The sequence below is a fragment of the Embiotoca jacksoni genome, unplaced genomic scaffold (genome assembly GCF_022577435.1).
Source record: "Embiotoca jacksoni isolate LCO1_2020_lvr unplaced genomic scaffold, fEmbJac1.0.p SCAF_18, whole genome shotgun sequence".
Taxonomy (NCBI): domain Eukaryota; kingdom Metazoa; phylum Chordata; class Actinopteri; family Embiotocidae; genus Embiotoca; species Embiotoca jacksoni.
Window position 1 is genome coordinate 8619820 of NW_027185318.1, and position 14253 is coordinate 8634072.

The 14253-nt window shown below is 41.5% G+C and overlaps 1 protein-coding gene across 2 annotated transcripts in view; it reads right to left on the reverse strand.

The window, feature by feature from the left end:
* myo10l1 (myosin X, like 1) overlaps positions 1-8888 on the reverse strand; it is a 48146-nt gene extending 39258 nt beyond the window's left edge. For both annotated transcript variants that reach the window (XM_069152560.1, XM_069152559.1), the window contains exon 1: positions 8466-8888. In XM_069152560.1, the coding sequence (XP_069008661.1) occupies positions 8466-8486 (21 nt within the window). In that variant the 5' untranslated portion in view covers positions 8487-8888. The remainder of the gene's footprint in view (positions 1-8465) is intronic.
* Positions 8889-14253: the final 5365 nt, after the last annotated feature.

Sequence of the window (14253 nt, forward strand, 5' to 3'; positions counted from 1 at the left end):
CCAGATTGTTAGTGCATGATTATCAACTACAATCTAATGCTGACAGCAAATTCACTTTGTCCTCTGAGTTGGATTTTCTGACATGAAATCCAAAGCATGCTACCAGTCAGCTCTCAAATTTTTGTCAAAATCATTTAAACCATATGAGGGATCAATCACAACCACATCACCAGATTAAAATTTCACATTTCAGTCTTCACAATCTGAATTTAATATTGCACAAGCTTTAAAATAAACCTAAAAGGACAGAAGCTAAAAAAAAAAAACAACAACCTTAGAAGACAACCACAATGAAGCAGTATTTGTTGACAGAAAACCACCTGTATTAATACAAAATAATTTGGACGAAAGAACATGGTTCTACAATACATTGCTGTTAACTCTTTTCTGTTTTTAAGACGAAAAAACAAGGGTTGATTATCCCAAGAAGCAAAATGAAAGAACTATTAAGAAAACCTTGACCATCTCATAATCTTTCATTACTGAACACACAAAAGAGGGCATCCCCTGAGCGGTCGACCCAGACACCCGAGCAGCTGCGTGCTTGCGTGCGTGCGATAAAGGCCTTGTTTCTGCTCAGGAGATTACATGGACGTCTTTGCCATTTCAATGTGGCACTGCCTTGAAGAGTCTCTGATGAAGGACCCCCTCCCTCTGAGAAACCCTCACGCCCCATCAATCTCAACGCAAATACACGACCCATGTTTGCAGGCACAGAGGCACTATGGAGGCAACTGCACGCTCAGCAGTCACTCAACTGAGTATCAGTATGCAAATTCTCAGTAACAGACACAAGCAGTTCTTACGCATGTCAACAGTCACTCATGAAGATAGAATGACAACGGTTAATATTATCTCTGATATTTACGTAGACTTAAAAAGGGAATAGATGTTTGCAGCCATTAAGATGGTAAGAGAAAAGAGAAATTATGGTAAAGAAAAATAGAAGAACACTAAATTAACCAGTATCTTTCACAATGGGCCCTCTCCAGCACAACCTCCTGCACGTTCTTAATAAAGCTTGTTTAACGCTGCTTTTGCTTGTTATTGGTTTTAAACTAACAATATTAATAAACCAAAAGAAGTATTGAGACAAATTATACAAAATATTTATCAACATGCTTTAGTCCATCCCAAGGGGGCACCTAAATAAATCCACAATATTTTGTCCCAATCTTGCAGATGTTGAGTTCAGTCTGGTCTAAAGTGGTGGACAGAGTGCCTAAAATTAACACTACACATGAAGCTGCAGGAAAAAAAATATAAGTAGACGGGAATAAGAGGAAGTGGTCATAAATAACTGACAGGGACAGAAAGGAGTAAGAAGAAAAAGGACGGCATCTGTGACAACCTGCCTGTCACGGACTGACAGGAAAGCAGAGGAGAGGAGACAGGAAGGACAGAGAAACAGGGGGAAACAGGGACAATGAACGTGATACTCAGAAATACTCAGTGTGAAAACAGGGTACCAAAGGTTAAAAGTAGAGGAGGTTGAAGAAGACACACAATGACAGAAAGGACACACAAATTAATAAATGATGAGAGAAGCACCTGATCAGTCAGCAGCTGATGGAAGAATACTCTAAATCCCAGTGTGGAGGAGAGGCAACACCAGATGATCTCCGGAGACTAAAGGTCAAAGGTGCGTCGAGAGATGATTTTGAATGTGTCTGTCTCTAGAACCTATGTTTGTCTCCAGAGTTATATCTACCTGAGACACACCCAGCTGCCTTTCTGTCTTCTATCTCACATGCACTCTCTGTGTTTGGGCACTTCTGACACCTCAAAACAGAATAAAGATCAAATTGTGCTCCACCTGCACAGCTTCTATAGATGGGTGTCTGGAAGGAGAGTGGTTGGAAGTGCTTATGTGAGTTAATCAGGCGAGAGGGAAACGGACAGTATCCTCTTTGTCACTCACAAGTGGAAGGATGGGTTTTGAATCCATTGTCATATGGTACCTATAAGGGGAGTCGTGCTTAATGCGTTCACCAGAAAAGTCCATTTGAACGACACACTCACTCATGTCAAACTTTCCCCTTTTGTGACAGTTGGTAGGAGCATTGCCTTTCATAAAGGGTGTCATATACGAAGTAAATCTTTGTAAATTGAAGGGACTTTTCTTTTTCCTTAACATGACAGCGATAAAGCCGTCTGATCCATCCCGTCTAAAGCAGCCAGGCCGGAGTCAGAGACCTAAACTGTGTCAGTAATATTCCATTAAAGGTGATAATACAATCTGGACAGCGAGGCTTTCAGCAGATTATGGCAGCTGGAAGGAGAGCAACAACATGTGTTTATGTGAGCAGGGTTGTGTATACGTGTGTGTGTGTGTGTGTGTGTGTGTGTGTGTGTGTGTGTGTGTGTGTGTGTGTGTGTGTGGTGGTGGGGGAGGGGGGTGTCACCTGCCTGTATATAAGTCACATCTGTCATTGAAAGAGATTACAGCTGAAATTCACTGCAGGTATAAAAACAACATCTGGGGCAAATAGAAACATGCTCAAAGTCACAAGTAAATATATGATGATATATTTTATCCTCAAGTATATAATTATCTTTTAATCCATGGCTTTATAAGATGGCTCACGATGATTTTGTGGAACATTGCACTGGCGTCATGCGTTGTTTTGTTTTGCTATGGTTATTGTTGTTTTAAAGGGTACGCAGTCTCACAGTCACATTACATTGTTATGAAAAGTTGAAATAGAAAAATCTTGTGTGTACCAGTTAGACTTGGATACATATCAACATACAGAAAAGCTTCTTTGGTTTTGAAGTAAAACCCTTAAGGTGAAAAGGTGAAATGTCTATATTCATCCAATGTAAAAAAATAAAAAAAAATAAAAAAAATCTATATATATAAGGAAAGTGCCTCTGCTTCTTCCACAGTGCATTTTCAACATCTCAACGGCAAACATTATTGCAGCTCCATTTGAAGCCTCAGCTCTCCATTCTAGCAGCAGGTTGCTTCTCCGGAGTTGTTTTTGTGATTACACAGATGTCTTGTTTCTGTCCCGACTCATACAAAGTTTGCCCGTAGCGACACTAACGCTTAAATCAAACATTCCCACATAATATTTCATGGTCAGCTTACACTTTATCACCTGTAAATATATGACTAACCAACTGGCTCCTCGTCAAAGCTTTTTCAAACGGACAAAATGTCTTCTTCATCCTATTCTCATGAGAACATGTGACTAATTTGGCCCACAAACCCACACACAGAGAGAAGCCATCAGGTCAAAGCTCTCTCACACAGTTACTGTACTGCAGCAACAGAAGAGCCACGTGTTTTAAAAGCATAAGTGCATCGTGCTCCCTGTTTGACTGATAACCTTTTAACCTGCGCTGAATTCCAAAACAAACACACGAGTGATTTATCCAAAGTAAGCCAGATCAGAGTCGACTGCTAAATTACAAACCGGGATAAAGGCAGCAAATAGAAGCAGCTGTTAATGGTATTTTGTGCATGTGTGTGTGTGTGTGTGTGTGTGTGTGTGTGTGTGTGTGTGTGTGTGTGTGTGTGTGTGTATGCAAATGTGTGTTTGTACAGTACAAATCCTCTTTGAGCATTCTGCTAATTATCACATTCTCTCTCATCTTGGATTAAACTACAATCGTATAGCCCCACCCCCAACGAAACCCTGGCAACGAGACTCCACGGCAACAGTGTGGAAACGGGGCGCCATGGAAACAGCATTTCTCCTCCAAGCATTGGTGGATGCTGGGAGATGGTGTTCAGATATAGAGGATCATTTTTATTTTGGTTTTTGTTTGTCTACATTTTTTTCTATATACAATTATTTATTGTGGATATTTTTCACTTCAGTTCAAACCATACATATATTTTGAGAGGTTGTCTGAAAAACAAATAACCTGCCAATTCATGGCAATGAAAATGTATTACATTATAAATCTCTTACCAATCCATGTTTACTAGTATTGCAATTTTCAATTAATAACTCTCTGATTTCCATATAATTAACCTGAGAATACCTTTAACTTAGCTAGAGCTAAGATTGATTAAGATATGATTAATGATTATGGAAATATTTAAGTTTTAGCATTTTTGTGTTTTATATTATAAACTGAATAAAGTTTGGTGTGAGACTTTGGGTAGACAAAATAAGACATTTAAAAGAGGTCATTTTAAGCTTTATGAAACTGTAATCAACATTTTACACTCTTTCTAACATTGGAGAAAACAACATTTTATCAGAGTCTTTCATAATGTAATAACTGTTGGTTGCAATCCAAAACATTAGTCAAATAGGACACGGTCTAGTTCTAAGAAAGATAAGAAATATAAGCTATATGTCAGGAAAGACAAATCACATCATCAAAAATGATGCAGATTACAAAAAAAAATACACATTGGTGAATTTGTTGTTATCGCACAAATTGTAACAATTTAGTGACATAATTTTCTGTCTGATAGCCCAATTTCATCGCAGGCTTTTTTTTTTTTTAAAAGAGTAGGATTCTGGGAGATGTTGTTTGAGTCACACACTGTAAAATAGATGTAATGGCACTTGACGGAGGCGGAGCTGAAGTGTCACACCTACACATACAGAACAACCAGGAGGCTACGACGAGAAGAGAAGGAAGACTGGAAGAAAGAGAGGAGAAAGGGGGCGGGAGACCGACAGGGCAACTCTGAAAGTGGTTGGTTGAGTGAGATGGAGAAGCACCCAGAGTGGCCGCAGGGAGAGAGACCATCCGAGGGAACTGAAAAGAGAGAGAGAGAGAGAGAGAGAGAGAGAGAGAGAGAGAGAGAGAGAGAGAGAGAGAGAGAGAGGCAAAGCTGATGCAGCTCCTGAGCAGAACAAATGTGTTTGGAGCTGCTGAATATAGGTCACACATCTCCAGTGACTGTTCCCTTCCCTCCACTGAGCCAGCTTCCTGCAGTATGCACTTCATATCAAATCCTGCATAATTTGGACCACAATGTATGGACACGGGCTCGGCTAAATTTAACCCTGGGCTTTTTACATCAGAATCCATTGCAAAAAAAAAAAAAAAAAAAAAAAAAAAGATTGAAGTTTTGCTGCAATTAGAAAACACGTTGAAGAAGATGTTGTTCGAGCTGAAAATTGTAGAAGCAGCTTTTATATTTGTCAGTGTGTTTGCATGAATGTTTCACAGCTTACGTATGCAAACGACCGTACAAAATGCACCCAGATGATTAATATTTTACTACGGTGGAAGTTCTTAGCATGAACAACCTCAACCCTCAGTGCGATAAAGCTTTCAATGCTCCATAACTACCCACTCAACAAATTGCAGAGCAGTAAATAAAGATTTATTGCTTGCTACTGTGCGAGACAGAAAAAGAGGAAAGGACAGCTTGAATATTGGACTGGATATAAAGAGGCAGGTATGATACTAAAGCTGTTCTTTCCACATTCACACCTGTCTGCCTCCTGGTTGTCAGTTTGTGGCTGCTGTGCAGTCCAGTCCACACCTATCACACACGCAGCGACACAAACATAGAATATCAGCCCGAAGACCAAATGTCATCCATCGCAGGTGTCGAGAGCTCAGAGTGTCTCGAGGCAGAGCCCCTACGTGGGAGAGACATTACCTGTACGTGATACTACACCGCTGTCATCTGCACACAAAGTCAGGAAGGTGGTTTCCAGCATGACTGCTGCTTTTTTTTTTTTTTTTTTTTTTAAAGATAGACAGAAACGTTTATGAAATAAATCAAAAGGAATCCCACCTGAAAAACTCGACATCATAAAGGGTTTTTTCTGGTCTTAAATGGCACAAAATAACTGCCAGGTGTAACTGTTGTGTAGCTAACTGAACTGAAAAATAGCACAACAAAGTATCATATTACAAAACATATGTTATTTACACATTTTACCCTAATATTGTCAGCAACTGTATGCTTGTGAGAATAATCAGATATTTCCTACTAAACTGCAAGAATATTTCTTCTCAAAACTATTATTCTTCACCTACTTTGCGTAAACAAAATCCTGTTTTTGAAATGCATTTGTAGTCAAGTTTACTGGAGTTTTACAGGCTTAGTTACTACGTTTTAATGGCGTAACCCCATTTAGTGTGTCACTTGTTTAAAAGTAAGCTAACAGTGTGTAAGAACTACAGACTGTATATAAAAGTGGACGTCGCTTCCGGGCCTGAAAAATGAGGCTGATGAGTGCTTTAAGCTGCAATAACACCAAGTGCCACTCGAGGTTGGCTCCAAAAAGCCTCCGTAGACTCCCATTCATCTAAAATAAGCCTCAAAAATCCAGGTGCAGATCATGTTGGTACCAAAATGTATGGCTTCATGTTCATTGTTTTACTTCAAATGTAATTACTTTTAACCTGAAATTAATCTACAGATCACACGGAATAATAATGCATCTTTGCCATATTTGAGTGTAACAATACTCGGTGTGAGACAGTTCAGGAAAATGTTTTCAAGGATCACATTCACACGATTTCCTGCAATATCTTGAATGTCCCCTAAGGCTTCTTGCTGTCACTTCTTGTGTATCCCCAGTAGCATCCTCTGACTTTGCTTTTCGGCCACCATAACACCAAAAAGGATTGATTTTTGTTTGTATGTACAGGACATAATGTCACAACAACTACCATATTCCAGTACTAACCAACCCAGTTTGAATATGCGGGGATTATACAGTAGTCTAATGCCACCTGACATTTCATGCTTGGCTGGCTGGCCAGCTATCACGTTTTCTGCCTGAGTTGAGGGAGAGCCGGAGAGAGAGGTCAGCTGTTCGCTCTCTCTGGTTTTAGGGGGTAGAGCGACAAATGGAGGAATGAAGGGATGTAAGATTGAGGGATTGAGGGATGAAGTGATGAAGGCAGCGGAGGAATGAAACTAAATGGATGCTGGTACGATACCTCCCGAGAGGATAGATTACTCAGCAGCATGAAGGCATGTGTCTGGGTATCAAATATGCAGCTTATGCCTGAATGCAGGCCTGTACATTATGGCTCAATAAGTCACTCCATTTTCAGATCTCACACTGGCTCTCAGAGTCTGTGCTGTGTGGGGCTGCAGGGCTGCTTATTGGTCTGTGAATCAATGATCTGATCAATATCGAATTACAGACTGACAGAAAATGTAGAATGGTTACATCATATATTTGTTTTACACACATTCATGTTTATACTGAATGCCCCAAAAACAGCTAGAAAAAGAAGAGCCTTGCATGGACAGCAGCTATCTCCATGGGCCTGGTACCAACCCCCCCCCCCCCCCCCCCCCCCCACACACACACACACACACACACACACACACACACACACACACACTAATAAATGGCATGACATCACCCCCGATGTGAGAGGCATTTAAACCCATATCAGATTAACTTAAGATGGGGGAGGATAAGTAGCTTGGAGGGGATGGATACTGGCATCAAAGTCAGTGGACAAGACAGCGTTTCAGGAGTGTGTGTGTGTGTGTGTGTGTGTGTGTGTGTGTGTGTGTGTGTGTGTGTGTGTGTGTGTGTGTGTGTGTGTGTGTGCGCGCCACTGAATGGGGTGTCTGGAACAAAACACAAATGAAGAAGGGAGGGAGGGAGTGGTAAGGCTTGTATTTCCAAAAGGGGAAAGAAAATATAGAAAAATGGGGGGTGAGTGCCGACAAGGCTCACCATGTTGGATCTGATTGGAGAAATATGAAATTGATATTGTCGTATTACTGCTGGCGGAGAAAGCCTAACAGGCCAGATGAGTTTCACCCAGCAGTGGTGAATTAATAACCACTGATTTACCTAATATTCAATTATATACCAAGTGTTAATTCATCTCCCTCCTGGCTCACCTATTCCAGCTACACACGTACACACACACACACACACACACACACACACACATCCCTCCTCCTGCTCCTCCTCCTCCTTACACTCATAGTTAGCCACCCTCCTCCTCCTGCACCCTGTACCGGCCCATACCCACCCACAGATCCCGTCTCCATCCCATTCACAGTGCAGTAAATAAGCACTGGTCTCTTCACAGCAGCACGGTGTGGGAAGGGCTGTTGCTAAAGCCCAGCATGGTCTACCCTCCCTTAACAGATTGGCTTTAATCCGAGGGACAGCCTTATGGACGCAAAAGCCCATGTCAGCTCGCGTTTGGACAATTTTTCTGCGGCTGTGCTCTGAATTAATTCACCAAGCCGCCTGCCGGGCCCTGACGCTCTGCAGTGATAATGAAATAAACGGGGTGTTTATTTATTTTTTATCGATAGGTGGACATGCAATGAGATCAGGCCTATTTCAGGCGAGTATTGGTTCTAGTCGACGGATGCAAAGCAACACCTGCCATAACCAAAACCGATGTGATTCCAAATGAAAACCCGTAAAAGCATCTTGCAGTACAGCCATGCATCGCTGTAAATCCAGGCTTTAACACGCCGCGAACGCATAATCTGTCACTAATGTTTAGCTCGATAACAGTGACACATATTCTTAATGGCTTACCTCTGCAAAAAAAGCCTCCATCCTGCCTACTCCTCCCAGACGACGCGCGCCCGGCCCGGCAGAGCGCAAACACCGGCTCCGGTCTCGGGTGCGCAAATCTCACCAATGAGAGGGTGAGAGTGTTTGTCAATATGAGGGGAAGGTAGCGGTGCCTCTGTGTTGGCGTTTCCCATTCAACGAGCGTTTATTTTCATCTCCGAAATGGCCCAATTGCCCAAACACACCTCAGCAGCGTCCGGGCTCGATGCGCAACGGAGAACACATGAGAAACATCCGAGGAGGCTGTGATGAAAAATGTAAAAATGTCCTCGCCAGGGATCCGTCGGAGAAGCGTTAATTGAAGCGCCCCGGTTTTCCAGGTCTGCCTCGTTTCGGGGTGTATGTGTGTGAGTGTGTGGATGTGTGTATGCATGCGTGTGTGTGTGTGGGGGGGGGGGGCGGGGGGGGCGGCTGTGAGTATCGGGCTGAGAGAGCTCCAGTCCGGGGGCAGAACGAGCTCGACGATGCACACCGTGCACACCGAGGGGGCGGTGCAGACACAGCGTCCTCCAGTACAAAGCACAGGCTCACATACAGATGAGAGCGAACCTCGACCAACATCTGGATCTGTTTCCTCCAATCACAAAAAGACACAGTTCTCCTGGTCTTAAACAATCAACCAAAGGATAAAAAGAAGTTGCTTTGGTTGGTGACTGAGAGCTGATGAAAGAGCTTTTGTCTTGACCCAATTACAGGTGTTGATCCTGAAACGAACCAGATTGTCCAGCAGTAGTAACGCAGAGTAATAATCCCTTGCAAAAAGAGGTGAATCCATGCAAAGGGAAAATAAACAAGAAAGTAAGATCCACTTGAAAAAAAAAATTCAGGAAAAATAAGGTTGATTTGCAAAGAGGAATTCATACTATACTTAGTGATATCTCAATCAGCAAAGTGGCAAAATTTGTCATGGGTGTTCACTCTAACATTTTTCCAAAGCCAAACCAAGAGAAAGAGGGCGAGTTAATATTTCTGTATGATCTTTCCATAAAAAGCCTTCCCCTTTTTGCATAGGAGGCTCGGTTACAGGGTCAGTCAGTCACCCACAGGGTGAAAAATGATATCTCACCACACACACACACACACACACACACACACACACACACACACACACACACAGGACCAGAACAGTGAGGGAAAACACTCCGAAATCACAAAGGATAACACATCATGTCCCCAAAGACAACAGTTTGACAGACTGAAGTAGAAAGAGATAGACAGCTGGTTCACATGATGTGGACTGTGTGTGCTTTTATTCTTCTTTTCAGAGGACCAGGCTGCAGGGGCCAGGTGCAGCCATCAGCAGCCCAGCAGGCTGAGGCCTCTCTGGGGTAAAGTACTGTGAAGCTCAGCCTGCTCCCTCTGGAGCCCTGGAGGTAAGGGGGAGGGGGGGTCTCCAGTATGCATGCATGGGAGTATTATTTGGCTGTGCCCTCCATCTTAATCAGGGAGACAGTTCAAACGGTAGACGCAACAAAAGGGCCCCACATGTGCACAGGGGTACATGCACACATGTAGCGCCTGAGACAAAACCACCCAGGAAATTAGACCTGAGCCTCACAATCTTCGGCATGAATTGGCCTTTAAGGGAAAAGGAAATGTGAGGTGAACCTGTGACTTGCACCTGTGTGCAGAACGGACCATGAACTTCACACACTCAGGCTCACCGTAAGCTGTAAAAAACATCGTCTAGACACAAAGGAGGCCACAGGGCTGGTATATAAACATTAGTCCGGAAAATGCTCCACAAACAGAAAGGGAATTGTTTCCGCTAGACAGTATGTATGATAAGAACTATGGAGATGACAACTGCGGCGATTGTGTGTCTGGTTTTTAAAAGTTATTGCCTATAAAAACACATTAAAAGCTGTGCTCCGAATGTGCAAATATTTTAATAAAGAAAACAAAGAAAAAATAATAACGTGCCAATACAGAATTATATCCTATTTATTCTTAACTGCCTCAAGAGATGATTTGTTGTTTTGTGGTGATGCATTCATGGGCCACAACCAGTTTATTGACACAGAACAGGTCACAGCTCTCTCAGTTTGATTAGGTGGCCTTCAGCAGTGCTTACAGATCATAATGGACTCTCAAATTATCTCCATTGTTTTCTCAGAAGTGTTTCTTTTAAAGTTTAATGAAGCCCTGCTCTGAAGGACACCGACAGCATTTGCCAACATTTGAGAAAAGAAGTCATATTCTGCCTGTATCAGAAAATATTAAATAGATGGTCAATATACCACTCATGAGATTTAACAAAATATTCTAAACTCTGGAAGCATATATGAGTTGAGGAAATTTTAAGAATTAGTTATTTAAACCTAATGAATGGGGTTTAATCGCATCAAGACAATTTGTAGTGTTAAGTAGAGCTGAAATGAATTAGTCAATTAATCAATTTGTCAGTCAATATAGAATTAATTGGGGGCAGTTTCAGTAAACAATTAAAAGTTTTTTACAACGTAAATGCCACATTAAAGTTTTGGACTGTTAGTCAGTCAAAACAAGACATTTGAAGATGTCTGGACTATAAGAAGATGGATATTTCCACAATTTATCAGTCAATAAATTAATCAATTGGAAAAAAAAAACATTATTTCCAGTTCTAGTGTTATATTTTTTTAACATTATCAATTACACTGATTTTATATATATAAATTTAAAAAAAAAACAAAAAAAAAACGGTTTGCTAAATTCTGTGTGCACTAAACTCCACCTGACAAAACGCTCTGAGCATATTTTGATGTAGGTCTGCAGAAGTCAATGGACCAAAAGCAACAGCTACAAATTTGCACAGAGAAATCCCGGTGGAGGGCGAGGGGGGGAGAGGGGGGAAGGGGGTTCACTATTTTCAGTGATTGCTTGGTTAAAAGCCATTGACCCAAAGGACAGCTCATGCACAGGTCTACAGAGGAACACAGGCACACACACAAATTGAAATACACTTTAGAAATCTGGGCTATTAAATTATCATTACCATGACAACACTGGGGAGAGAGTGACCCTCAGCAGTGAATTGTGGGATAGATTTTGTTCCCTGCGAGTCAAGAGCAGAACTCTGCTTACTCATCTGACCACAACTCTCTGTCTCTCCCCCTTTTCTCCTTGGTGTCTCCTTCTCCTCTTACTGACACACTGAATGTGTGTGTGTGTGTGTGTGTGTGTGTGTGTGTGTGTGTGTGTGTGTGTGTGTGTGTGTGTGTGTGTGTGTGTGTGTGTCTGTTCTGGGTGTTGTCTGGACAGATCATCAACAGGTCCTGAGGTACTGTGGGTGAAAACGCAGACAGATTACTGGGGAGCCGAGTCCTTTCATTCAAGATGCCGAGTCTTCATCTGTATTTATGGAAACTCGACCAACATACAGTTAATTACAAGCATGTGCTTCAACACGTACATCTGAGTGGTGTGTGTGCATGTCGTATGTTGCATGTGCTAACAGGCGTCACTCACAATGTCAAGGTCAACCAGTTTTACAGCCGGAGCATCAGTAAATCTCTCGGCATTTATTACCTTCCTCCTCCTCCTCCTCCTCCAGTGGCTCCTCTTGATTGACCCCTGCTCTCTCTCTCTCTCTCTCTCTCTCTCTCTCCAGACACATGTGTTCATGGCTGTCTGAGAGCAACAAGCCGCATCAAAGAGATGCAGAGAAACTCTGCCTGAAAGGCCCCGATTGATCATCAACCTTACTTTGTAGTGGTTTACTGGGGGGGGAATAAAAAATGGGACAATCCAAAACAAGGCCTGGGGGGGTTACAACAAATGGTCACACGGAGACACAGAAGCGATGGTGTAACTATGGATGAGAAGCTGCAGGGCAACGTGCAACAAAAACATCAATCACAACACGGCAGCACAAAAGAATTATTTAGTCAAATTTTTTGTTTATATGTAAGTGACAGTTCGAAACGCCTCATGTCCTCTCCTGCTCTTTAAAATATTCTAACATACCCGAGTCTTTCAATAACTCACCAAAGCTACTCCTCTGGCAGTGGATGTTATTACAAACACAGCAGCTTTATTAAAATCTATGTCATCACTCTAAATTATGGTTTGTTTGGTTTATAACAATGCACACAGACACACGCAATCTCAGCAAATGCAATATTAAGCATTTGAGGTTACTTAGTCTCTCTAATTTGATTTATTTTAAATTACTTGTCAATATTAAACCTCTGCCAGCACAAACACTCACATCAACATGGATACTCATCAACACACGATTAAAATAAGACAGACTCAAAATAAACCTGGATATTATAACTTAGCAACCATTTGGCACCAGCTTTTAAGAGAAACTCCATCACTCCAGCCATGAAAAACATGATTGGAAATGTAAAATAGTCACGGTTGAACTGGAATTAAAGTTAAACTTAAAATACACTAGCAGACAAATAACACTATAATCATAAAACAGAAAATGTTAAAATAAAATTCTGCTTCTTAAACTGTACATCATTTTGATGCTTCAAGGTGAACTGTCCTCTTATCAGCCTGTAAAGCACTTTGAAATGCATTAAACTAAAGCCACATAAATAGTTTGATATATTGTTAATCGACAACATTATTTTGTGTCTGTACCTTCAAACTCTCTCTCTGCTTACAAGCTACGCTCTTTTCCATTTGTCTTTATTGATCACTGACACTGCTGCCATTGACCATCAGCCTTTCTGCCTGCTGAGACCCGTCTGTCTGATGTGCATTTGCATGTCCGGGCGCACAACATTTAATCACCGACAACATATGAGCAACAGAGATAAGAGTGGAGAATATAGGAGGAACTGACAGCTGAGATAAAGCCAATACAGATAGAAAAATATTGTGCAAAGACGGAATTGTACAAGAAAAAAATTTGCACAGAAAAAAACTGATTTTTATGTCGAATTAAATTCTGCAATAAAAAAAAATGGAAAAGGAAGATTAAGCGGAAAGAAAAGAAGATGAGCTACTGTGGTGCTTATGAGGGACAATTTGGGAAGAGTCTGGAGTTCACTACTCAGGGACAACAACACTGATCATGCATTCATATCTAATGCGTTCTTCCTCACACCCACAAATCACATACTCTCAGGGAGTGACAAATATGATGTCACCTGATCTGTATGACTCATGTAATACACACAGTTTGATTCCCTGCACCAAGATGAAATCACTGAGAATAATGGAGGACCAGAGAAGGTCATTTTTGGAGGGAATTTATTAATCGGGCCTCTTTTCAAAAGGAAAAAAAGTGTTAGTTATAATAGTTATAATCTTTAGTGCATCACTGCCGCTTTGTAGAGTGAGCAAACTATTTTAAGAAGCTCATTATGCCTACAGTGACGTTATCAATAAATTATTCATGAAGGTTTGACCTCTCTCTCCTCCACTTAGCAGGTGTTGCATAATTCAATTCCATCTTAACTGGGAAATAAATGTTGTACTTGTGTTGCTAATATTTCTATCTTTGATGACATCATGTCAGACGTTGTCATTGATCAGATTGCCTGTCAGTACACACCTGTAACTAAACACACTCACTGGTCAGCCTCTTGCATGATGTCGTAGCTCCTCAAACAAGTCACAGACAATACAGATCCTGTGATCTTCAAATCCCGCCTAACTAACTTCAGTCAGGGTGCCACGTGTTACATGACGTAGGACGTAGACTATAAAAACACAGTAGAAGTATTGGTAGGGCAGAGAACTGATAACACAAACACATTAGCTCAAAGCATTCTGAGAAAACCTACATCATCACCCCCATAGGTTA